General features: G+C 38.3%; 2 protein-coding genes across 3 annotated transcripts in view; one reads left to right on the top strand and one right to left on the bottom strand.

Moving 5' to 3' along the window:
- The window catches only part of mia3 (MIA SH3 domain ER export factor 3), a 449969-nt gene that overhangs the window by 346056 nt on the left and 75975 nt on the right, over window positions 1-27938 (bottom strand). The gene's annotated exons all lie outside the window — the stretch shown is intronic.
- On the top strand, window positions 2350-26547 carry aida (axin interactor, dorsalization associated). 2 transcript variants are annotated; one of them, NM_200790.2, is made up of 10 exons: window positions 2350-2635; window positions 6232-6298; window positions 8911-8964; window positions 10657-10711; window positions 10981-11044; window positions 12427-12530; window positions 14220-14342; window positions 15583-15705; window positions 17548-17665; window positions 24961-26392. In NM_200790.2, the coding sequence occupies exons 1-10, from the start codon at window positions 2529-2531 to the stop codon at window positions 25055-25057; spliced, it is 912 nt and encodes a 303-aa protein (NP_957084.1). In that variant the 5' UTR covers window positions 2350-2528; the 3' UTR covers window positions 25058-26392. The 2 variants fall into 2 exon arrangements, with proteins under 2 accessions (NP_957084.1, XP_073788330.1); XM_073932229.1 differs by lacking the exon at window positions 8911-8964 and having other exon boundaries at window positions 2381-2635; window positions 24961-26547.

Below are 27938 nucleotides of genomic sequence, written 5' to 3' on the forward strand. Positions count from 1 at the left end.
TGCTTATAGATTTTTTTGGTTTGTTTAATCTAGGATAAAAAATAAAATATAGACAAGTCATTATGCAAAGATGATAAACACACAAACACACACACACACACACACACACACACACACACACACACACACAAAATATCTTTTTTTTCCCAAACGAATATTTTTATTTTAAATTTTTTTATTTCAATAATGAATTTTTAGTTTTTTTGCTAAATGAAATTTAAAACTTTAAATAAACGAATAAATGCCCATACTACTCAGTTTTATTACTATTCATGATAAGGGGGAATTCTAAATAAAATGTAAAGGTGTGTTTTTTTATTATATTACCTGTAAATAAATTAATTCATTTTCTTGTCCGCTTAGTCTCTTTGTAAATCCGGGGTCGCCACAGCGGAATGAACCACCAACTTATCCAGCACATTTTTTACACTGCAGATGCCCTTCCAGCTGCAACCCATCACTGGGAAAACACTCATTCACCCTCATTCTCAAACATACACCGGAGCCAATTGAGTTAATCAATTTACCTATAGCGCATGTGTTTAGACTGCGGGTTTCCTCTGGGTGCTCCGGTTTCCCCCACAGTCTAAAGACATGTGGTACAGGTGAATTGGGTAAGCTAAACTGTCCTTAGTGTATGAGTGTGAATGGGTGTGTGTGGATGTTTCCAAGGGATGGTTTGCAGTTGGAAGGGCATCCGCTGCGTAAAAAAACATGCTGGATGGGTTAGCGGTTCAGTGCGCTGTGGTGTCTCCGGATTGATAATGGGACTAAGCCGAAATGAAAATGAATGAATGAATATTTACTGACCTCCTTGCTGTATTGACTTTAATGCTTTCTTTAGAAGGATCATCTGAAACATAAATTATAGATTCTATCATTTTGTTACAGCATTAAGAAAACAAAAATAGTAACTTTTTAACCGAAATACTTGGAGAATGGGCATTGATTCGCTTTATTTTTTATCGTTTGAACTGACAATACAAGAACTTTAGAGCAAAAGCAAGAGATGACACACCGATCATTGCATTCTCAGAAAATCTTCTTTGTTCCCTATTTCCATACGGGGATAATCATCCTGAGGCCTCTAGAGATTGTGACCTGCGAAGAGAAGATGGCATCCATAGAGGACTTCTAGAGGTCTCCATAATCCTGGACCAGGCCGTATCCTGAGCAGATGCCATAGTGGTCATGGAGAAGTGGAGAGCATGAGACTGATTCCTGAAAGACCCCAGTGACAGACGAGTCTCCATGTTGATCCCATAGGTCAGAACAGGCCCTGATTGGCTATTCGGGAGGACCGGAAGAATTCCCGGTGGGCCGGTCCGTTTTTTTGGCCACGAGGGCCGATTTCCCTAGCTCCAGAATCTGTTGTTCTCAGCAGTCACACTTTTTAAATTAATTTATTTATTTACTTGACCACAGTCTTCTCATTCACTATTTTACCGCAGTTCTGCTCTTTTTATCTATAACCAGCCTGCAGGTTAATCATGATATAACTAAGATGAGTCACATCTCACTATACAACTGTTGTGGTCCAGTGGTTAGCACGTTAGATTACGACGCCGCCGATCCTCGTCTGAGTATGTAATTTTTTTCATTTTTATTGTTAAGACATACAATACCATTAAGGTTGTTGAACATTTGAAGTTCTACAGCAGCTGTTCTCTTAAAAAAAGACGTGATAGTGTCAGTAGAAACTGAATTGGAAATGACCTTATTTTAATATAGTCAGTCTTGACCTACTCACACCTGTAGCTTCTCCATGATGGACGTCCAGCGTTCTCCAGCTTCCGGCACCTTGACTGCAGCTCTGCACAAGAAGTTTTGCCAGAGGAGAAATGGTTGTGCCCAACTGAGCCTGGTTTCTCTCAAGGTTTTTCCTTCACTCAGGTCAATCGGTGAAGTTTGTTCCTCTACTGTCGCTCCACTGGCTTGCATTGTTTGGGACTTGTGGAGCTGTGCATCGCTGGATTTGCTCTTCAGTGTTTGGACTTTCAGTAGTGAAAATTAAACCAAACTGACTGAACTAAACTAAACTAAACTGAACTTCAACTCTGAAAACTGGACTTACACAGTTTACATTTACTAAAACTTCTATGTGGAGCTGCTTTGACACAATCTACATTGTAAAAGCGCTGTAGAAATACAGATGAATTCAATTGAAAATAAAAGAATAAACATGTTAAACAGACTCACTGACGGTGTGTTCTCAGAAAATGCAATAATAAGGAAGATTCAAAGATCAAAATGAGTGCTAATAAACGATTGAGATTACACTGTAGCGTCCGTTCAAAGCTTAAGACTTTTATTTTGAAAACGTTCTGGGTGGGCGCTTCCGGTAGAGCCACAGGTAGTTCGGTTGCACTCGCAGCAGGCCTGCGTCGGTGCCACCGGAGCATCCGGAGCCCAGTGCGTGCGTTTCCCCGGCCGAGCGCAACAATGCGGCGCTGCTGGAGATAAAACTAGGACTGAAACTCGCCGGAGATGTCAGACAGCACTTTTAGAGTCACACTTAACCCGAGAAGATGTCAGATGTCAACAAGACCGTGCAGAAATGGCACGCCAGCTTTAAAAAAGGCACGGACTTTGATTCGTGGGGGCAGCTGGTGGAAGCCATCGATGAATATCAAATGTAAGTCGCGCATTTATGATGAAAAATAATGTCTAGAGATGATCCAGAGAGTTTAGAGCTGATTAGATTTAACTAGAATACAAAACAAACAGAACTCATTGATTACATGATAACTAAGGGATCGCAGATGCTGAAAGTTGCACGTTTGTTTGCTATAATAAGAGCGCATTGTGGTTTGATGTTTGCGTTTCTCTGCTTTATTGTGTTTATGCATGTCTGAGGGAGTAAATAAATCAATACATGAAGACGTGCAGTGTTTGACAGCCTGTTGGCGTTATGTTGAGCGCCACACCCTCTAGCTCTGGGTGGAGTTTACTGTCTGGTTTGCTGCCATTTAGGTCACTTTTCCTGAAATCTCCCATTATTCTGTCAGTCTTAAAGGGCTAGTTCACCCAAAAATTAAAACGTACTCAATATTTTTCAGGCTAATCTCCTTTAAGTGGTTACGTTCCTTTTGCTCTCAAGCACAAATGAAGACATTGTGATGAAAGCTGAAAAACTGTAACCATTATTATATATATTTTATTGATTTTTTAAAAAATATAATATTTTCATTCAGTCCCTTTTATATCTAGGTTCAAAGTGAACCGCCAACTATTCCAGCATATGTTTTAATCAGCTGATGCCCTTACAGCTGCAACTGAGTATTGGGAAACACCTATACACACTCATTCTCACACACTCATACACTACCGCCAATTTAGTTTTAGGCCGGAAACCGGAGGAAACCCACGCCAACACAGGGAAAACATGCAATCTCCACACAGAAATGGCAACTGGCCCAGCCTGGACTCAAAAACTGACCTTGCTGTGAGGCAACAGTGCTAACCACTGAGCCACCGCGCCACCTATAATATTCAGAAAATTTTCTTCGGGGTGGCCAGATGAGGCAACACCAAATCTTAGGGTGTATAATGTTATATTTTTGTTTTTAGTAAATTAAATAATGCTGTTTTAATGAATTACTCTTACAATTATTACTAACTATTACTAAATATTATTACTATATATTATTTTTTTAAATAATGAGGATAAATTAATAACATTCATTCATTCATTTTCTTGCTTAGTCCCTTTATTAATCGGGGGTCGCCACAGCGGAATGAACCGCCAACTTATCCAGCAAGTTTTCACGCAGCGGATGCCCTTCCAGCCGCAACCCATCTCTGGGAAACATCCACACACACATTCACACACACTCGTACACTATGGACAATTTAGCCAACCCAATTCACCTGTGCCGCATGTCTTTGGACTGTGGGGGAAACCGGAGCACCCAGAGGAAACCCACGCGAAGGCAGGGAGAACATGCAAACTCCACATAGAAATGCCAACTGAGCCGAAGTTCGAACCAGCGACCTTCTTGCTGTGAGGCGACAGCACTACCTACTGCGCCACTGCCTCGCCTTAATTAATAACAACCTGAGCAAAAGGCGTTCACTATACACTCACTATACAGACCCTTTTTGAGCAACAATATTATCAATACAGCTTCTTCTATTGATTACCCTACTAAAGCATTGAGATTTTTGACCCTTGTAAGTCAACCAGCCAAAGAATTGCGGTGCCAAACAAACTAGATTCTGAAAAGCTGATTTAATGCATTTATTTTGGGGGGGGTTTTGTGGTTTTCAATGTGATAAAACACAATTTTTCATTTTAAAAATAATAATTTCTTCATAGCTCAGTTGGCGTTTCTGTGTGGAGTTTGCATGTTCTCCCTGCGTTCGCGTGGGTTTCCTCCGGGTGCTCCGGTTTCCCCCACAGTCCAAAGACATGCGGTACAGGTGAATTGGGTAGGTTAAATTGTCCGTAGTGTATGAGTGTGTGTGTGTGTGAATGAGTGTGTGTGGATGTAAAAACTGCGTAAAAACATGCTGGATAAGTTGGCGGTTCATTCTGCTGTGGCGACCCCGGATTAATAAAGGAACCAAGCCGAAAATAAAATAAATGAATTAATTAATTTCTTCATAAAAGTGTAGAATCTCATGAACCCAGTCATGTTTCGTCCCTCGTCATCAAACAATACTAAACAAATTATGTTACAAGAACTTTGATGAGCCTTGAAAATTTTAAGCCTGGTAAGTAACGTTATATGTTTAGTATTTAACTAGAAAGTTACTTAGCGAAGACATAAATGTATGACACACGTACCCGTTGTTGTTTCCTAAAAAATTGCCATTGCTGTCTGTTGAAGGTGTGTGCGTGCTGTCAACAGCGATCAGGAAGGGGGAGGGGCAGTGAATCAGCTATGTTGGTCGCACCAATCAATCCACAATAATTTAGTGGCTGCTTTTTATTAATTTATTTATTTAAATATTAAGATATAGAACACAGCCAGGAACTATGTTTCTAACTACAGCTCTAGAGGTGTAGTTGCAAGTGCACAAGTTTACAAGTTTGCTTACGTTCGTTGGAACGACGGATTTGGGAAACGCCAAATAATTAACTATGTTTGTAACGACACAATTTGCGACCTTCCTTGGCTAACGATGGTTTTCGGAAACGCACCCCAGATTGGGTAGCTATACATGAACACAGGAACATTAAAACCTGTTAAAAAAGATTTCGGATATACAACATAACATTTCAGTAGATTTAAGGCCTAAAATGTAGCTTTTAAGATTTAAGAATTTATAAGACCCCGTCAACACCCTGATATTAGGGCTGCAAATTATATTGCTTCAGCATCGATATCGTATTGTGCAAATCTGCAATGTTAGGTTGGGATTATATTAGCCAGAAAACACACTTCAGAACACATGCAAAGATTAACCCTAATAGTGTGAAATATATTTTAAGGTCTGTGACTGTAAGATTTGAAGTGAATTTTAACCTGTTGGGCACTAAAAATGATCAAATATGTAGCTTTAACAAATATTAATTGTATTTATTTCTGCAATGAAGAATATAGTAGTCAACATTTGAAGTGGATCAAAAAAAAAGTTTCATAATGGTCTAGAATGGGTGTTGAATAGTTTCAGGACAACCTTTACTGTATAAAGTGTAATTTTACATTTGATTATTATATTTTTGTAACTCAATTCTTTCCAGAAAACCATCATTCCTTCAATTTATGTTTGTAATTTGATTATTATTTTTATGCAAATTCAGTTGGCACTTCTGTGTGGAGTTTGCAAGTTCTCCCCATCCAAACACATGAGCTATAGGTGAATTGGATGAACTAAATTGGCCGTAGTGTATGAGTGTGTGTGAGAATGAGTGTGTATGGGTGTTTCGTAGTAATGGGTTGCGGCTAGAAGGGCATCCGCTGCGTAAAACATATGGAATAGTTGGTGGTTCATTCCACTGTGGTGACCCCAGATAAATAAGGAACTTAGCTGAAGGAAAATGAATGAATGAATGAATGAATAAGTCATCTTGTTAAATAACATTCATATTGCAATATATATCGCAGAAAAACTAAATATCACAATGTCTGTGTTGTTTCCAATATCATGCAGCCCTATTACATATGTTTATTTTGTTGCTTTGATTATTTCTAGTGTTTTAACTTGTAACTTGCATTGCAAAAAAACTAATAATTAAATATAAAGCACATTCAGTGGTTAATTAATAATGTGATGTTTCGTCAGACTCGCCAGGCAGCTCCAGAAAGAAGTGCAGTCTTCAAACTCGCACGATTTTACAGAGGAGCAGAAGGTATGTATGTTTGATTGACAGCTGTCAGTCACATTTCAAGGAATCAAAAGGGCACATTTTGAGAGACACTGCTCGCTGCAGAGCCACTTGAGCTCCAGCGAGGGGGAGCTTGAGCTCCAACTCCTCCTCCTATAAGCTGTTTTAATGCATATATACACACCACCCCTAACCCCAACCCCCAGTGACATCACTTGTTGAAGAAGTGCAAGGAAGGAGGAGCTAGAGCTCAAGCTCCCCCTTTCTAGAGCTCAGCTCTGCCCAATTGGCTCTGCAGTGAGCACCACTTGCATTTTGAAGCATTTTACACACACACACACTCACACACACACAGAATTGTCACAATCTTGGGCCTCATTTATGAGATAAAGCTGTTCTGATGTAACTTTTATAATTATGAAACTGTTTGTATTTTTGTTTTATACAAGTTTGTAGAATATTAAGTAGGGAGCTCTTCCAATCATCTTTCTCTCTTGGCAAACTAACGATTTGAGAGGTGTATTAAGGTAAATCAGTAGCAAACCTTGAGAGCTTACAAATCTAAATATGAGGACTTATGTTAACAATATTTTAATGTGTAGGATAGACTTGTGTGGTATCCAAATTTTGATACAGTCAAACCTCCTCTCTATTTTACCCCGGTATCCGGTATTACCGTGCATAATAAAAAAAATTATGACGTAAAACTCAAACAGCGTCACCAAACTGTTGGCTTGTGCCTAAACCATTCATAAACTGAAAACCGTATATGCAACCTTCACGGTCACCTGTTTGTCTTGTTCGTATTAGAGATCTGCGCAGGATGCTCTCTCTCATTTACACGCACGCACACACACACGTTTGTTTTTGTGAAATGTGGGGACATTACATAGGTTTACTATTTATTTTATACTGTCAAAACCGTATATTATATTGCCCTCACCCCACCCCTAAACCCAACCATCACAGGAGACTGTGTGCAGCTTTACTCTCTGATTAAACTCATTCTGTAGGATTTATAAGCTTTTTGAGAAATGAGGACGTCACCAATGTCCTCATATTTCACCTCCTTTTAGTAATACCTGTGTCATACCGATGTCATACAGATTTGTGTCCTGATATGTCACAAAAACCCGTACACACACACACACACACACACACACATACACACACACAGAGAAAGAGAGAGAGACAGCACCAAGCAACACACAGCACTGTGCTCTCTCTCTCTCTCTCTCACACACCCGTATGCGCGTGTGCTCGCTCGCTCGGGAGCGATATTGCTAGACCGCGCGCCCGCTCCCTTTCAAATTACACCAGAGTTACCGACCGCTCCCGCGCTTTATTTGGAAATTTATTCCCGCACCGCAAGAATGCAGACCTCTAGTTCGTATTTACCACAGCTCCCTTCTTGTTCGGTCGAAACTGGAAATACTGCCAAACTGCAGGTCACTTGGTGCGCGACTCGCCACATTGTCCCTAGATAACAATCACGCGTACGCATTTGTAGGCATTAAATAAATAATATTTAATACTTGTCTCCTATATAAGTGCATTGTTTTTTATGACGGTATACCGGTATTGAAACTGAAACAGTTGCTATTTTTAGATCCCGCGATATACTGTATTACCACCCAAGCCTAGTGTTGGTTGAAATTTGCACTCGCAGCTCTGACGTGAAAGGCTGAATCTCTTGATTTGCACACGCAGACAATAATCAAGACACGGTATTAAAGGTATAAATAATTACTAAAAACTAAAACTTACTCTCGGATTGCTGACTCTAGCCAGTAAACCAACTTTGCTGCTCTTTTACTGGTAAATACATTTCTGTAGAAGTTCTGCTACAGGAATCTTGCAAAATGTGCAGCAAATGTGAGAGCAGCGGGATTTGCACATGTAGAGCGAAATCGGAGAGGTTGTGAGTGCCGACTTGAGGTTGTACAGCAGGGGTCACCAAACTTGTTCCTGAAGGGCCGGTGTCCTGCAGATTTCAGCTTTAACTCTAATCAAACACACCTGAACAGGCTAACCAAGGTGTTACAAGGTATACTTGAAACACCCAGGCAGGTGTGTTGAGGCAAGTTGGAGCTAAACCCTGCACGGACACCAGGACCGAGATTGGTGACCCCTGTGTTACAGCAAAACTGGAATAAAGTGCTGAGGTAAATTTGCAGAACTGTTCATTATTGAAGCTCTCAAGGTTTGCTACTGATTTACCTTCATAGGTGTGGCTATGTATATTTCAACCAATCAGAGAAGGACTGCTGTTCCAGAAGCAGAAGATTTAAGATTACCAACACACACTATTTTTTTCAGTGGATTAACTTGCACAGATTAATTTTTCAAGGCTATTAATGTGCGTAAGCAAAGTAAACACTGTTATTTTGATTTTATGTGGACTTTAACATGCATTTGTTTATGAAATCTTAAATCTGATGTTTACGAAGTGTTTAGTGAATCTGGTAGAGAGTTTTAAGTAAGGCCGTGTATCTATGCTACACTCCAAATTTTAAATGAATAGGAATTTACTGGCCTGCTATATATACAAATGTTGCTTGAATAAGACTTATAGTTTTTTTGTGTTTTTGTTGAGATAATTTTAGATCTGCTAATATTTTTTTTTTTTTTTCAAGAAAACCTTGGGAAAGTTTGCCACATGCCTTGAAATGCGAAGTGCAGCCTTACAGGTCAGTCTTGTAATGAGTGAATCTAAACACAGACACAATGAGATTAGAGTTAAAGGGACAGTTCACCCAAACATAAACAATTTCTCATCATTTACTCTCACTTCTAAACTTTAGTGAATTTCTTTCTTCTGTCAAAACTACAAAACTAGATATTCTGAAGAATGATAGTAGCAGCCCATAGTAGGAACAAAATGTACCTCAATTGCTGTTTTTTTTAAGCACTCTTCTTTTGGCAGCTGATTCTGGACTAATATCTATTCTCATTCTCCTCGACCTGAGTGCGGCCTTTGACACTATTCGTCACAGCACCCTCATCAATAGACTTTCTTCTCTTGGCATTACCTATATCCCACTTGACTGGTTCAAATCTTATCTCTCTGGCCAGTTCATTCAACTCAAATCATTCGCTTCTCAGCATTTTACATTTTTTTCGGGTGTACCCCAGGGCTTAGTCCTGGGCCCCTGCTTTTTATCATCTATCTCCTTCCCCTTGGTAATATTCTTTGTAAATATAACATACAGTTCCACTGCTATGCGGATGACACCTAGTTCTATCTCTGCCAAACCCTCATCTTGTTTACCCACCTTCATCCCTTACAGTCTGCTTAGCAGAAATCAAATCTCGTCTCTCTCTTAACTTTCTCAAATTAAACAGCTTAAAAACTGAGGTTTTGCTTGTTGGTACCAAATCAACGCTCTCCAAAACTATTGGCGGCTGTTCCACTTAACCCTCTAAACAGGTCAAGAGTCTGGGTGTCATCCTTGATAGCACCCTGTCTTTTGATTCTTACATCCCGGTCTGCTTACTGCAACATTAATCATCTCCGCCCTTCTCTTACCCCTCATGCCACTGCTGTTCTCGTCCATAGCCTTGTCACATCTCGTTTCAATTTCTACAACTCTCTTCTCTTTGGTCAAACTCATAAACCCATCCGTAAGCTTCAGTTGGTCCAGAACTCTGGCCGTATCATCGCCAGAACCCCTTCTTCTCATCACATCACCCCTGTCCTGCAGCAGCTTCACTGGTTACCTGTTCATTTTCCAATTGATTTAAAAATTTTGATGATAACATTCAAAGCCATCCACAATCTTGCCCCTCCATATTTGTCTGCCCTCATCCACATTGCTTCTTCCTCCCTCAACTTGTCTGTTCCCTCTGCTCGTCTATGGGCAATAGAGCATTCAGCCGCTCTGCTCTCCAGCTTTGGAACTCACTACCACCTGCCATCAGAAAATCTGACTCTTACATTATTCAAATCAAAACTCAAAACCCACTTATTTAAGATGGCTTTTAATACGGAATTGTATATGCACTATGTTGTGTATATATTTTTATGTTGTTTTATTGCTCTTGTTTTACTGTATGGCGTCCTTGTTGTTAGTAAGGCGCCTTTAAATAAAATGTATTTTTATTATTATTCCGTGTAGCTTCCTTTGTTTGACAGAAGAAAGAAACTCAAACAGCTTTTGAAAAAAGTGGAGGATGAGGAAATGATCACTGTTTTGGGTTTTGATCTAGTAACACCTTGAAAAACCAATCACAACATCTTTTGCATGGACAAACAAACTGAATAAATCGAAGACACTATTAAAATGGCGCCACCGCAGTGCATTATTTCACATTATGAACACCGATTATGAACATTATGAACTGAGGATATCATATAAATTGTGAATTTGCTGTTTGTTTAGTGCACACAATCTCAAGAGGAGTTCAAGCTAGAAGACCTGAAAAAACTGGAACCCAGTATGTATATTAATATCCACCTATGATTGAGATTAACCCTATAAATATCATATTTGATTCAAGAATTTCAGTCTTTTGATGAAAACCTGTTGCACAGTATCTACTTCATGCTCTATTTTGCGTCTGATACACAAAATTATTATATTATTATACTTTTATATTGATACTTTACTCTTTTTGGCTGTTTAAAACTCATTTAAAAGTACAATATTGCTTATAAGATAGCTTAATAAATAGTTCATACCTGCTAATGATCTGTTTCTCTGCAGTTATTAAGAATATTCTGACCTACAACAAAGATTTCCCTTTTGATGTCCAACCAGTGCCTTTGAGGTAATTCATTATTGATTTCTTTTATTTATATATATATATATATATATATATATATATATATATATATATATATATATATATATATATATATATATATATATATATATATACACACACACACACACACACACACACACACACACACTATTAAGATATTTTTAACACAGATATTTTTAAGACACTTCTATACAGCTTAAAGTGACATTTAAAGGCTTAATTAGGTTAATTAAGTTAACTAGGCAGGTTAAGGGAATTAGGCAAGTTATTGTATAACAGTGGTTTGTTCTGTAGATTATCGAGAAAAAATATTTAGCTTAAAGGGGCTTATAATTTTGTCCCTAAAATGGTACATAAAAAATTTAAAACTGCTTTTATTCTAGCCGAAATAAAACAAATAAGACTTTATCCAGAAGAAAAAAATATTATCAGACATACTGTGAAAATGTCCTTGCTCTGTTAAATATCTTTTGGAAAATATTTAAAAAAGAAGAAAAAAAAATCGAAGGGGGCTAATAATTTTGACTTCAACTGTGTATATATATATATATATATAGGGTTTCTACAGGTTTCATCAAGTCAAATTTAAGACTTTTTAAGACCTTTTAGAGACCCTAATAAATCAAATTTCAGTCTTACACAAGGCTAAACGCTAAAGATTTATTTAATAGCCAAGTTAAAACCTAAAAAAAACTTAAAAACAAGTGTTAATGTAAGGAGGATAATTAAACCATATTAATAAGTAAAAAGTTAATAAATAAACGTTTCTTAAAACTTTTATTGACATATATTGTTAATGATTGGATGGGTATAGCTTCAAATGCGCATAGAAGAAAATTAAGACCCGTTTAAAATGATTTAAGAGCTACAACACTATATTTCAGTGGATTTAAGACTTTTTACAGCCTAAAATTTGGCTTTTGAAGACCCTGCAGATACCCTGATATAAAGTGATTTAAAGGTTGTTGTTACACACAGAATATTAGTGTGCATTAATATTAATATTTAATATGTTTATTTTATTATGCATTTATAATCCTCTTAGTTTATGGTGACATTATCTTCAGCAGCTCAAACGCTCTAATGGTTAATGGTCAGACGGCTGCTTCTCACTCAGGGCTGCTGTTTATGCTAATGAGTCAAGTCTGATTATAAACAACATCATTAATTCATCTTTCTTATTTTATTCTGCTTATTCCCCTTATAAGAGCGATTTTTGCGTAATAGGTCCACTAGTGGCAACTAATGTATCAATACTATTACTATTATACATATTAATATGCAATACTGTAAAGTGTGAGCTTTATTCTAATAGGCTTTGTCTCTGTTTTAGTGCTGATGTTATGCGCTTACAGTGATGGATGATGGATTGTGTGTGCTTTTAGGAAGATTCTTGCCCCAGGTGAAGAGGAAAACCTGGATGTTGAGGAGGATCTGGACGCTGGTACTGGAGCAGGTTCAACGCCCTCATTCACCTCACGACTTCCAGGTCATTCACTACATAGTGCTCACTGAGCTGAACCTACGGTTTAAGCACCTAAAGAACATCATCAGCCATAAATATGATTTTTAGCCATTAAAATAAAATCCAAATAAAGTTCTGTTTAGTGTTATTTTGGTTACAGTTAAGAGATTAATTTTAGTGTAAGCTGTAGTTTTTATTTTATTGAGATTTATAGTGATTTTAGTTGTATCATTTTAACACTTATTTTATTTCAGGTTGTTGTCCAGGTTTCTGATTTAATTTTAATTAGTAAAAGTTTTATAATTTGTTTAATCCAATCAAAAAGTCAAACTTGTTTTGATTTATTGGCTCACACTCTGTAGACTGAATTCAATCAATTATTGAATCAATCAATTGACTGAATTGAATCAAGAATCAAATTAAGACCCTGGACTGAAATGAAGTATTTGATATACACAGGGCCAGGGCAAGCTGAACTGCCGCTCTAGGCAAAGGACGGTCACGCCGCCCTCAACCCTAACGTGAAAGCGGGGGGTTGGGGCGCCGCGGATATAACTGAGGGCGCGGGTGGTGAGGGTAGTGTCAGGGACAGCGCCCTCTCCATTCTACCGCACTAGAGGCGGATATAACTGAGGGCGTGGTAGGTAGTGTTGGGGACGCTCCCCTTTTATTCTGCCGCCCTACAAGCGGATGTAACTGAGGGCGCGGGTGGTGAGGGTAGTGTCGGGGACGCCGCCCTCTCCATACTACCGCACTAGACGCGAATATAACTGAGGTCGTAGGTGGTGAGGGTAGTGTCGGGGATGCCACCCTCTCTATTCTGCCGCCCTAGGCAGCCGCCTACGTCGCCTCTATGGACGCGTCGGCCCTGGATATACACTTGCTTATACAAATATTTAATTTAAAATTATTTGTATTAATATTACTGATTTAAGTAATTAAATAAATTTTTACTTTTGTGTTGTTTTTATATAGAGAAATGAAAAAGGATTAATGGACAGATGAGAAATTAATTGCTTTAATTGTTTTTTTTAACCTTTTATTTATTTTAAAACATAACATTATTTATGTTTTAGTTTGGGTTAATGATGGTCACTTTGGCTCTCTATCTGCATTATCAAAACTAACAATATTCAATTGTCAATAACCTGAAGTGAGGCGGCACGGTGGCTCAGTGGTTAGCACTGTGGCCTTACAGCAAGTAGGTTGCTGGTTCGAGTCCCGGCTGGGTCAGTTGGCATTTCTGTGTGGGATGTGTTGGCATTTCTGAGTTTGCATGTTCTCCCCATGTTGGCGTGAGTTTCCTCTGGGTGATCCTGTTTCCCCCACAGTCCAAACACATGCGCTATAGGGGGATTATTAACTAAATTGCGGATAGTGTATGAGTATGTGTGGATGGTTGTGTATGGGTGTTTTCCAGTACTGGGTTGCAGCTGGAAGGGCATCAGCTGCTTAAAACATATGCTGGTAGTTGGCGGTTCATTCCGCTGTGGTGACCCCTGATATATAAAGGACTAAGCCGAAGGAAAATGAATGAATGAATGAATGAATGATTGACTAAAGTACTTTCATATTAAGATTACACATGTGGGTGTTTTTCCATCAGCTATTGTAAAGTTGATAAAATGTTGTAAAAGTTGATTTGTTTGTCTTCTATCTTAGAAATTATTCTTATTTATTCATTATAATGATGAAGGTTTGCTGTATTTACAGGTTCTCTGTTACCACGTTTGCCCTCGGAGCCTGGAATGACATTGCTGACTCTGACGATCGAGAAGATCGGTCTGAAAGACGCAGGACAGTGTATCGACCCCTACATTACAGTCAGTGTTAAAGGTAGAGCTCAGACGCCTTTCATTTTGGGTGAACTATCCCCTTTAACACATCATATGATCAGCCATGTTTATCATATCATGTTGATCATACAGTTTAATATTTTACACAGCGTATATTATTCATCTGAACGATTGCACAAGATGAGCAATTCATATTCAGAATGTTGTTCTAGATGTAAAATCGAGGTTGGTACATTATTACTCTCTACTAGCGACTACTCTATCAAACCTCTTTAGCTGTTCCAGAATGCAGCAGCACGAGTGGTCTTTAATGAACCTAAAAGAGCACATGTCACTCCGCTGCTCATCCGTTTGCACTGGCTGCCATTTGCTGCTCCCATCAAATTCAAAGCTCTGATGTTTGCTTACAAAGTGACTTCTGGCTTTGCTCCTTCTTATCTGCTCTCACTTCTGCAGATCTATGTGCCCTCCAGAAACTTGCGTTCTGTGAATGAACGTCGCCTCGTGGTTCCATCCCAAAGAGGGAAGAAATCACTTTCCCGAACGCTCGCGCTCAATCTGCCCAGTTGGTGGAATGAACTCCCGAACTGCATCAGAACGGCAGAGTCACTCACTGTCTTCAAGAAACGACCAAAAACTGAAATATTTAGTCTCAAATTTCCTTACTAATCTGCAATTGCCTCTCTGTATATACCACTAACTGTACTCAAAATTAGTAAAAATTACTAATGCTTTCCTTCTTAGACTTTACAGACCTGAAACTTGCCTATAGCACATTCATTGTTGCTCTTAGTTGTGTAAATTGCTTCCTTGTCCTCATTTGTAAGTCGCTTTGGATAAAAGCGTCTGCTAAATGACTAAATGTAAATTACATATGCATTGGACATGTTCCAAACTTAAAACCTATTGGAGAAATATAATACAAACAATTAGGAAAAATTGCTAATGATAACTTGATCCAGGAGTTATGTTACTGGGGGATGAATCAGTTCTTCTGCTTGATCAAAGGAAGAATTTACGTTTGATTAAAATGGCTCTGATAGCAGCAAAGACATTCATTATTATATAATGGAAATCAGTAGATCCACAAAGTCATATTGTATGGCTTAGAGCAGTGGTTCCCATCAGGGGGGTCGCGGCCCACAAGGGGGCCTCAGCGAGCTTGGTAGGGGGGGGGTCGCTTCATATTTTAATAATACAAATATATTGATAAAAAAAAATAGGTGGATGGAAACATAGCTACTGTCTGACGTTTCCTCGTTTTCACTTCTTTCTCTCAGATCTGAATGGCATAGACTTGAACCCAGTCCAGGACACACCAGTGGCCACGCGGAAGGAGGACACATATATTCATTTTAGTGTGGATGTGGAAATCCAGAGACATCTGGAAAAACTACCCAAAGGTCTAACTTTGCATTTGAGCATCACTGAAGTGGCTGAAAAGTCATTATGCACTGCTAGTAGTGTGCTTTTGATGTCGCATTCAAGACAACACTAGCAAAATTATTCACCCCCCAGTGCTATATTTATCCATTTTCAAATATTTTTCAAATGATGTTGAACAGATTCAGGAATTTTTCACAGTATTTCCTATATTTTTTCTTCTGGAGAAAGTCTTATTTGTTTTATTTCGGCTACAATAAAAGCAGTTTTTAATTTTTTTAAAGCCATTTTAAGGTCAATATTAGCCCCCTGAAGCAATAGTTGTTTTGGATTGTCTACAGAACAAACCACTGTTATACTGTGACTTGCCTAATTACCCTAACGTTAACCTAATTAACCTATTTAATCTTTTAAATGTCACTTTAAGCTGAATACTAGTGTCTTGATGAATATCTAGTCAAATATTTTGAGCTGTCATTATTCATTTCAATTCAATTCAGCTTTATTTGTGTAGCGCTTTTACAATGTAGATTGTGTCAAAGCAGCTTCACATAAATGGTCATAGTAACTGGAACAGAGTAGTTCAGTTTTTAGTGTTGAAGTTCAGTTCAGTTTAGCTCAGTTCAGTGTGGTTTAAATCAGTGTTTCTCAACTGGTGGGTCACGACCCAAAAGTGGGTCGTGGGAACATTTTCAGTGGGTCGCGGAGTGTTTGATAAAAAAAAAAAAAAATAACAAAAGTTAAATTTTTAACTTATTTTGACTTTTATTTTAAAATGCGTGCACGACAACCGTACTGTTTGACATGTGAAATTAAAAATTAAAAAAAATAAAATAAGAAGTCAAAAATAAGTCAAAACACAGGTACGACTCCGAATATGTGAAGTATGGATTTACATTTATTGACAGCAAAAACGACTTCAAGCCTCAGTGTGTCATAAGTAGCGAGGTGCTCTCACAAGAGAGCACGAAACCTTCTAAATTAAAACGACATTTAGAAACCAGACAACATGTTTTATTAACAGTTTAGTTCATGGAAACTGAACCTTTCCATACCCTAACCACAGTTTACAGTATTTGTCACTTTTACTCTGTAATTTGATACATTTTGTTAAATGACAGCAATGAAATACTGTATAGTTTATTTGTAAGTCTTGCTGATTTTATTATAATTCATCTCACTACTCGTGTATGTTAACAAATAAATATAAATTAATTATAATTCCTAAAATTGTATTATAGTTCCTAAAAACTTGGGTCGCGGCTTGATGACCATGTAAAAATGTGGTTAGCATAGCCAGTTGAGAACCCCTGGTTTACATCATTACTGAGAGTCCAAACACTGAAGAGCAAATTCATCGATGCGTAGCTCTACCAATCCCAAACCATGCAAGCTAGTGGGGACAGCGGAGAGGGAAAAAAAACTTCACCGAGGCGAATGAAGAAAAAAAACCTTGAAAGAAAAAAAAAGACTGAGTTGGGCACGACCATTTTAATTTCTCTGCTGGACAAAAGTCTTGTGCAGAGCTGCAGTCTCAGCAGTGGAGGCTGGAAAATTATGGCAAAGATAAAAGAAATCAGTAATTAGTAATGAGTTATTAAAACTATTCTATAACTATATTAAAATCTTTAATTTAAACAGAAATTAAGGGGCTAATAATTCTGATTTCAACTGTATTACAGTTTGTTACCATGCTTGATTCTGATTGGCTAATGAGCATTCTAAGGTGTGTTGTTATTTTCATATAAAACCACAGCTAAAGTAGTTCCGGCAAGTTTTTGATAGTGTTACAGCTCTATATCACTCCACTAAATGGTTTTTAATTATTAATGACATATTTTTGTGCTTTGTTTTCTCTGCAGGCGCAGCTATTTTCTTTGAATTCAAGCACTACAAACCCAAGAAAAGATTCACCAGCACTAAGTGTTTCGCTTTCATGGAAATGGATGAAATCAAGCCAGGTCCCATTGTTATTGAGCTGTGAGTATCAGACCAGTTGTTTGCTCTACATTGAACTGGCATTAAAGGAATAGTTCACCCTCATGATTAAAATTCAGCTTTTAATTACTCGCCTTCATGTCATTTCAATCCCCTGAGATCTGTGCATCTTCTGAACACAAATTAGAGGGTTAATTTACTCACCCACCGCTCATCCAAGATGTAGGAGAATTTCGGTTTCTTCGGTAGAGCATTAAAGCAGATTTTGAGCTGAATCTGTGGCTTTTGTCGATTCATATAATGGAAGTGAATGGTGACAGGTTTTTTAGATTGAAGGGCACCTATGACGAAAATCAACTTTTCATAGCTGTTTGGACAGAACTGTAGGTATAGTGATAAAGTCACATTGGAGTGATAGAAAATAGGGTTGGGCCGATAGACCATGACATCGTCCATCGCCGATGGCCAATAGACAATACGTTGCTGAGCCGGTCCTCTGCCCCGCCCCCTTCGCAAACCCGCTCGCAAAAAATACACACTCAGGCCCCGTTTACACTAATATGTCTTAGTGTTAAAATGGCATTTTAGAACGAGAATGATACACATCCACAACGTGTTTGACGTCCGCTAAAAACGCACATCACGTGACCACACACACACACACATAGCCACAGACACGCACACACTCTGTCATGCACTCCTCTGAGCTCCAGGCAGAGAGCAGTGCACGTCGGACAGTTTATCAAGATTGTACAGCTTGCGTCTCACTATAGCTGTTAAACCTAATATTCAGACATCCCAAGTTTCCCGGAAGTTCCGGGAGTCTCTATGCATTTGCGGGACTCATAATGCAGCAAACGAGTGGTAATCTCCCAGAAATCGTGCATCTCCCTCCCGGTCCTCAAATAAGTCGCGCACCCATCTCACCCCCAGATCCCTTCTCGCTCTTAAGATACGTACGTCGCATGCATTCTATCAACCCCTCATCATGTGAAAATGTCATTTTCACATGATGACCATGTCATCGTCCATTGCGATGTTTCACATTAGACATCGTACAATAATTGGCCTAATTGGTCGACATCGCCCAAACCTTATAGAAACCCAACAAGTGAGCTACCAGTGAGCTATAATCAGTGGCCCATCACAATGTGACGTCGGAGTGTGGTTTCCTCGCCTACCAAATTGATTGACAAGAGCCATTTTTCTTTAATAACATGTTTACACACGCCCACAGAACATTTTTTGCAAATAAACTGGGATTAAAATATTTGATTCAACTCTCTGTGATTTTTATTAGTTTAAACATCTTTAAAACAGCATGTTTGTAATTAAGAGAGTAAAATTGCTGTAATTCTTAACCGCTATAATCACCACGGCCGCATAGTAGGGGTGTTTCTTCGTCGCACTGCGATGCAGACGCGGACAATTCGGTATCGGTTCAGTAATAATCATAACCGATTATTATGTACTGACGTCATTTATCTCGTATGCACTATGTCGCCGTAGCTTACAATGGTGAGGGAGGCGAGTGCGAGTATTTACAACGCTCCAACTACCTAAAAACGCAGAAACTCTGCACAATTTCACTGCGTGTGTGTTTGCTGGAAAGTCTTCCACTAACAGCAGAAGCCCCCATTTCACTGCGTTTGAGAGAATGAAAGTAACTGTGACCCATTTGACCTGCTGGTGTGACGTTTCCTCTCCTCTCGGCTGTTACAGCGATTCTTCTGGATAGAGACATGAGCGGATGTCTGCAGAGTTTTCTCCACCGCGTCTATCATGGACAGGGTCTCTGCAGATATCATAATGTCAAATTTAAGACCTTTTAAGACCTTTTTAAGACCATTAAGTGTTAAATTTAAGACCTATATCGCAATATTAAAAACACGCGAGAGAAAATGTAAAAGCACAAAATTAGGGGTAAAATAAAGTTATTTAAATTTCGCTCTTTCGCATTACAACGCTCCCGACTTATAAAACTGCGCTTGCGACATGTGTCAGTGAAATAACGGCATACTCTGCCAGCCGAAATCATGTCACGCGCACTCAAAGCGAACTTCCGCAAACACAGCGATGACGTCACATTCGCCGCGCGCACTGAGTTTAATAACAGAAAGCTGATTGGCTATTGCAAGTTGACTTTTTTGTAGTTGTAATACCGCTAATTACAATTGGACTTGTGAAATATAGAACTACAACACCCCAAAAATCTAGCAACAACTAATAACAAACTGTAATTGATCATTATGAAAGTCAAGGGGTGGGGGTGGTGATGGAAAGTCATCAATTTTACTAATGTCTTCCTGTCCCTGCTGTGGAGGCTCATCTTTACTTTCTTTTTCTACTTCTGAATCTAGATACAATTCACTAAAAGTATCTATAAGATTAGCTACAGGATCTCTGAGATGAGTGAAGGCTTCATCTGAATAATCCACACTAGCTGCTCTGTCCTCCATTGTAAATTTGTAATATTTGCTTGTGAAGAATTTCAGTATCAGTGAAATATCTCTTTATAATTCAAAGGACTTCGTAAAATACAATTCACGAATGTCCCTGTTCGGGCGCCATCTGTAACACCACCTCTATGCATGCAAGATGTTACACTGAGGGAGTTCACAGAATTTTTATTTCACACATACTGAAATTAAAATAAACTTCACAAGCCTGTTTTTCCCTTTTTCCTTCTTGTTTAATTTCTCTACATGTGTATACAGTATTTAGTCCACACAAACAAAAGTAATCAATATCCAAAACCAAGCAGTCATTGAATGTAAACAGTCTGTGTAAATGATATAGATGGTTGGGTGAATGTTGCGTAGATGGATTTGAGTGCGATGCAATAAGATCCACTTCCTCACACTGGGAAAACGGTAGTATGATGAATTTAAGAGTCACTGACCGTCATTCCACATGTACACATATAGTTCATTTGCCAATGAGAAGCATAAAGAACGTTGAAACCAAATCATTGCAGTCCATTGAAAGAACCAACAAACACCTCATCTGAACATCTCTAGGACAACAGGTCCTGTCTACATAAGAAATAAACATAGGGCAAATCACAACCAACCATTGAAAATACTTTCAAACTTAAAACGTATTCAATACTCACATTTGAGCAGCAACAATAATGTTCTCAAAACAATCAGAACCGGAGTGGGTCGGTAGCCTCAGTTCACCATGTGGTTCCCTCTACCAAACACGACTCACTTGCTCTATGGTGAGCTGGAATATATCCAGTTCTCACTCCCCTCTAGTGCAACCTAGTGGCCTGTAGTAATATTGCAACCAGTGCTTCTCGCATCACAAGAAACTAAAACAACAATTAAAGCATGTAACGTTTGTTCGTTACAACGTGCATGTGTGTGTGTGTGTGTGTGTGTGTGTGTGTGTGTGTGTGAGAGAATCATCGTTTCAGAAAGGCTTGAATAAACTCCACCACAAATACATCAAATATGTTACTTGGTATTTTTGACTAATGAGCTGTATTTCAGCTTCATCTCTGTCACTGACTGCTGTTTATCTGATGTAACCAGTGTTGCCAGATATAACTAACTTTTTCCAGCCCAAACGCACAAAAAAAACGGCTAAAATATTTGACTAATATTTATTTTAATTTATATTATTCATATATTCATAATTTTTAACCACACCGCAACCATAACCAGCAGTCGCAGAACCACAACATAACTGGATGACCTCGAAACACTGCCCCCTCTCACCCACACACTGCACTTATTGTTGTGTAGATTACACTGCCTATTAGAGTATGTTTTACTTTGAAATGAGGTACAGAGTCGTCCCATTTGGCGTTTTAAATTCTTTTGAACATAATTAGGTGCCGCTTGTCAATCAGACAGCGCTTCTGTTTGTTCTTGCTGTTAATTGCGGAAAAAAAGACTGATAAAAGTGTCATAATAAACTGCTGTGAGTGTAACTGCAGGCGCTGTGTGATGTGCGTGTACGCGAAGGGGAGTCAGATTTGTACAGGGAGTCAGATTTTGATGCAATGTACCTTCACCTCCTCTTGCAGGTGGGCCCGCACGATTTGCGCTATGCACTGTTCTCTACTAACTGAATAGGACCACACAGTTGCATATAGGGCTGCTCGATTTTGGGAAAAATCATAATCACGATTATTTTGGTCATAATTGAAATCACAATTATTCAAAACGATTACTGTTAAAGTCAAAACTATTAGCGCTCCTGAGAATTTTGTAAAAAATAAATATTTCCCAAATGATGTTTAACAGAGCAAGGAATTTTAACAGTATTTCCTCTTATATTTTTTTCTTCTGGAGAAAGGCTTTTTTATTTTTATTTTGGCTAGAATAAAAGTAGGTTTTTTCAAGCAAGTCTATAATATTAGCCCCCTTAAGCAATATATTTTTTGATTGTCTGCAAAAGAATCTACTGTTATTCAATGACCTGTCTAATAACACTAATTAAGCCTTTAAATCGCACTTTGAATCTGAATGCATGTATTTTTTAAAAATATCTAGTCAAATATTATGTGCTGTCATCATGACAAAGATAAAATAGATAAGTTATTAGAAAAGAGTTATTAAAGCTATTATGTTCAGAAATCTTTTGATTAAACAGAAATTGGGGGAAAAGGGTTGCTAATATTCAGGAGGGCTAATAATTCAGACTTCAACTGTATACAAACAGTTATTTTCCACCCTGCAAAGGAAAGAGAAATAAATACAATAGGATAAAAATATAAAACAAACTTTACGAAACACTTTAGCTACAAAAGTCCTTCAGTGAAGAGCCGAGGCATGTTCTCCATTTGTTGTTTGATTAATAATCATAAAAACAGGCGGCAGAAGGATTATAGCGCGCTGTCTCTTTAATGGTTTCTCTTTCGCGTGTCTTTTGATTCTCTTTTGAAACTCGTTTGTTTATTACACAAATGATGCTTGATATAATCACTAAACACCGCATTTTGACACCTATTTGACCATTAAAGCGCTCACGTTAAGATGACTTTAGATGTGTGCGCTGACTGCGCTCTGCTCGTCTCAGTGTGCGAGTGAGACCGAATGCTGACTGCATGCTTCAATTCTGTGTGTGCGCGGCACACAGAATCATGCTGTCTTTCGCGCTTTTAAGATCAACACGTGTACAACTGGAAAGGGAGCGGTATATGATGCAATAATCGTTTATCTCGATTAATGATTTTTCATAATCGTTAGAAGGCAAAATCGAAATCGGATTTTCGATTATTGCACAGACCTAGTTGCATATAAAATTTACCTTTCAAAACTGCCCAGATTTTGTCAACTATGCCTTTTTTTACTCCCACAATCAAATTCAAAACTGCCCAATCTGGCAACACTGGACATAACGCATAAGAAGCATAGACTGTAAAATAGATGGACGTAGTGTCCGTGACGTCACCCATAGGTTTCTGAAGAGCGCAAAAGAAGCCACAAGTAGGCGCGGCCAACCGTCGCCATTTTGGTCAAGCGTCATCACACCCACAGCGGGATACCAAACAAGGGCAAAGAGGCGGAGAGTGAGCGGAGCTACAGACACCTGCTGGCATTTAGCCTGGACCTGGTTCAGACACACTTTACTTTGGGAGAACGCTTAATACTTCATCACCTGCGACTCGTTTGTATTCTGACCACTTGTGCTTGGCTGTACACTATATCAATAAAGTGTTTAGACTTTTAAAAACACTGCTGTAATACATTGAGCCACTAAACATTGTTCTTATGACGTTTTTCAACAGGAGGAAAACGCGAATTACTTCCAAACACTTCAGATATAGTCTGTGTTAGTTACTGTAAGACTATTGATGAAATCCAGTATAACACTGTATGACAACACTTCAGACGACTGATCTAGAGCCTACAGCTAATCAATCTGACAGATTCTGGAGTGCATTACAGCTCTAAATATAAATATAAACGATAAATGATCTTAAATAAAACAAATACATGTATAGAGATGGTATATAAGTAGATAACTTTACTCACATGGGAAACGGAGGCCACGTGAATGGTTTGTGAGCACCATTAAGTGCCCTCAGCATGCCATGCCATCTAATAATTGTGGGAAACAAGTCCAAAAGGCAGTTGAGTGTGTAAAGCCTCATAAAACAACACAGAAATACGATAAATATGCCGAGTTCAGTGGCTAATCTGCAGGATTCAGCTGAGGTGACGTGACGGCGACCAACGAGACCTAGCTGTCACTCAAGTGGCCACGCCCTTAATTATGCAAACTTAATATAACTTAATATAAAGGAAACGGATGAGTTATAAAAAAATTCACCCCCTCACAGTTGTCATGAAGGGTAATATTAGCTGTATTAACTAAAATCTTTTTTTGTACCGGGCTGTAAACACCTTTTTTTCTGCTGTAAAGTTGGCCATTCTAACACTGGGCTCAATTGAAATTTGCTCTGTTTTGGAGCCAGGAGCGGCCAGGACTAGCGGAACTTCAGATGAATTGCAGTTTTAGTTACTTCCGTATTGGCTTCCTGAGGGAGAGCGGGAGGTTGCCGCTTGATGAGAAGCAGACATGCACATGGGAACGGTGGGAGGGGAGAAGCAGCTTATTTGCATTTAAAGCTACAGTCTACATAAACAGCTACACTGCTACATCAAAATGGGCAGATTCTGGAAGCTGTATTAAATTATCTGATGGGTTTTTTGAGCTGAAACTTTACAGACACATTCTGGACACACCAAAGGCTCATCTTAAATCTTGTAAAAGAGGTAAAATAGGTGCCCTTTAAAAATAATCACATACAAACAAGTCCGAATCTATAACCATGGCTCCTGATGACACACTGTGGCCTTGTGAAGCGAAACAATCGCTCAGTGTTAGAAATTGAACATTGTTTACAATATTATTAGCTCAATAATTATTCTACAGCCTGGTCAAACAGTTCTCAGCACTCATGCGAACATAGTCCGATTGTAATTCAGTAATTTTAATGACAGCTGTGGATTAAAGCTAATAATATTGTAAATAATGTTCAATTTCTTACGCGAAGCAATCGTTTCTCTTCATGAGACCTCAGTGTGTCATCATTGTTATTGATCTGGACTCGTTTGCATGTTAATTTTCAATCTAAAAAAACCTGTCACCATTCAATGCCATTATATGAATCAACAAGGATGAATGTCCTACATCTTGGATGGCATGTGGGTGAGTAAATTAACAAGACATTTTCATTTTTGGGTGAACAACCCCTTAAGGATACTTTAGATGAAATCTGACCTCTCGAATAAGCTTCTGAAAAGGAACCAAACACAGTCCATGTTGTTTTTGTGTGAACTAACCCTTGAATGTTATTTGTATGAATCTGATTTCAGGTACAAGAAACCGACTGACTTCAAGAGGAAAAAACTCAACCTCTTGACGAAGAAACCACTTTACCTGCACCTTAACCAGACTTTGCACAAAGACTAAATGATCTTAAAACCAAACTCATGACAGACACAAATGACTGATTTTCTTTTGGTGCATCACCTCTCACATTCCTGGCAATATTGGACACTTTTCCCTCAGATCTCCAGTCTGAAGTTTGGAATTTATGGCGTCTTCATCTGCAAGAGAGACGAGGATATGAGACGGAAACCATTTCAAAACCTCAAATGTTTATAAATACTGCTCTGTGTGATGATTTCTGAAGAAAGCGGATGGATAACTTGATATTTAGGCAACATTCTTCATTGGTTTTTTTTATATTTTTATTTTATTAAAGACGTAGCTCACCCTCATATTCCAAACATGCTGTCAAAATTTGATATGCAGTGGCAGAAACAGAAACATCAAAAATAAATCATGATTATAAAAAACATTGTTTAATTCTGTCTAAAAGCGTATGAAAATGTTATGCAAGCAGACAGAATTATAACGATTCACTCAAATTAAGTATAATTCAACAATCATTTTCTTAGAGTTTGGTTCATAGAATTAATAAATATTAGCATCCAGTTTTGTCTTGGGTTTATTAATAACTTCTGCATCTTTTGTTCTGTGGAGGAAAAATCGGCAAATAGATATGTTTGGAACTATATGAGGGCGAGTATATTATTAAAAACATTTTAGATTACCCCCATTAGGCCTACGAATAGTGTTTAACAGTTTAGCATTCTGCTAATGCTACATACTCATGAATGATCTTCACAAAACCACACTGAAAGTCTTCATAAGTTGTATTTTCAGACATAAGGTTTTCTCAAATACTTATTCAGTTTTGTGTTGATATTACCAGGCTAAAACTACGTTAGCATTAGCATTTATTTGAAATGTAGCCTTTGGATTATAAAAACGCATCACCCTTATCAAAGTAAATATAATAATAATTCATAATAAGGAAAGCCAGTAAATATTAACTTTGACCACAAGAAAGCAGAGTCATTGTCGGTTTTATTAGCTCCATGTTTGTTTGGAAATTACTGAGGAAATTACTGAGGGATTTCTCAAAATGTTTGGTTTTAACAGAGTTTAAATAGCCTACATTCTGGCGAGCTCGGCTAATTTTCAGCTTCATTTTTACAGTTTTTGACACGATCTTAGCTGATCAAGAAATAATTAATAATAAAAAATGTGTTTTACCCGTCAGTCAGTTTAATGGTGTTGATGTCAGTGTTGGAGTCCCGCCAAAACCGAATGAAGTGAGTTTAGTGAATAAAAACCTTACACATATGGACGGACGGCTTTATCATAAAACGTGTATCATTGCACAGCTTTTTCTTTTTCTCCAAATGTCTCATTTCTAATAAATAATAACGCTGCTTGAATCATGAATATTTTATAAATACCCTTTAGGTGAAATCAGTCTCGCCTCTAGGAAACACGAGTATACAGCGAGCTACTTCAGTTGTTTACAATAACGAATGTTTAAAACATTATGTTTATATGATTTTACATTAAAGGCATGATTGATTGATAAATATTACCTGTATTCTCCGAAAGTGCTTCCAGAATGTGATCCCAGAATAATTTAAACTTCTAAACCTAAATTTAATTGTATTAGATAAATGACATCATCGATTGATAATCATTCACTAACTAATCACAAAACCTGTTTCCCCCACATGAAAAAAATACAATACTAATTTATAGTAGTCATAAAGTGTTTTTGAACTGTATTATGGTAAAATAACAGAAAAAAAACAGCTTAAACCAGCCTAGGCTGGCTGGTTTTAGAGGGGTTTTGGCCATTTCCAGCCTGGTAATCGCTGGTCAGGCTGCTTTTAGCTGGTCGTTTTCCAGCCTGACCAGCTAAGACTAGACTGGAAATGGCCAAAACCCCTCTAAAACCAGCCAACCAGCCTAGGCTGGTTTAAGCTGGATCTTTCAGCAGGGAAATCTAGCTATATATTCTATGGTATATTAAGATAAACAAATTACCACAATACCGTAGTTTTCAGGGTATTTGCATTTTGTAAGTGTATTATGCAATTCAATACACCACAGTTTACTGTAGTAAAAAAAAGCTAAAGTAGCTACAGTACAGTATTTATTGAGTTTATCAGTTCACGATAATACCAAGTATGCTGCAGCATTTATTAACAGAGATACAAATACTATATATAGCCTACTGTACAGTGTGGTTCAAAACTATAAATCACTATAGTATTCTTTTATGTGGGTCGATATCCCTGCTGAAAAATCCAGCTCAAACCAGCCTAGGATGGTTGGCTGCTTTTAGGTGGTCGACCAGGCTGGTTTTAGAGGGGTTTCGGCCATTTCCAGGCTGGTTTCCAGCCATTTCCAGCCTGGTCTTAGCTGGTCAGGATGAAAAGTGACCAGCTAAAACCATCTAAAACCAGCTTGAACCTCCTGGTTTAAGCTGGACTTGTCTGGGCTCCCAGCCTGGCTAGGCTGGTCAAGCTGGTTTTAGCTGGTCATCTCCCAGCCTGACCAGGCTGGAAACCAACCTGGAAGTGGCCAAAACCCCTCTAAAACCAGCCTGGTCGACCAGCCAAAACCAGCCAACCATCCTAGGCTGGTTTAAGCTGGATTTTACAGCAGGGACACTACATGATATCTGTTTCAGAATTAAAGTAACACAGGAACAAGGCTTTATTCATCAACATTACAAACATTTACCACATTTATAACTGCAAAATTCACATTTCTAAATACTTACACTATTCGCGGTTAAATAATGGGAGCCTCTTGTGAAATGTTACCAGAGTTTCAACCCACATAAAAATACTATCATATATAGTAAATAGTCTTTGAACCATACTGTAGTGTATTTTACCATGTTATAGCATTTACAGCCCTTTTTAATGACTGCAACAGCATAATGTAGTAACTATAATGAGCTGGTAAA

The sequence above is a fragment of the Danio rerio genome, chromosome 20 (genome assembly GCF_049306965.1).
Source record: "Danio rerio strain Tuebingen ecotype United States chromosome 20, GRCz12tu, whole genome shotgun sequence".
Classification (NCBI taxonomy): domain Eukaryota; kingdom Metazoa; phylum Chordata; class Actinopteri; order Cypriniformes; family Danionidae; genus Danio; species Danio rerio.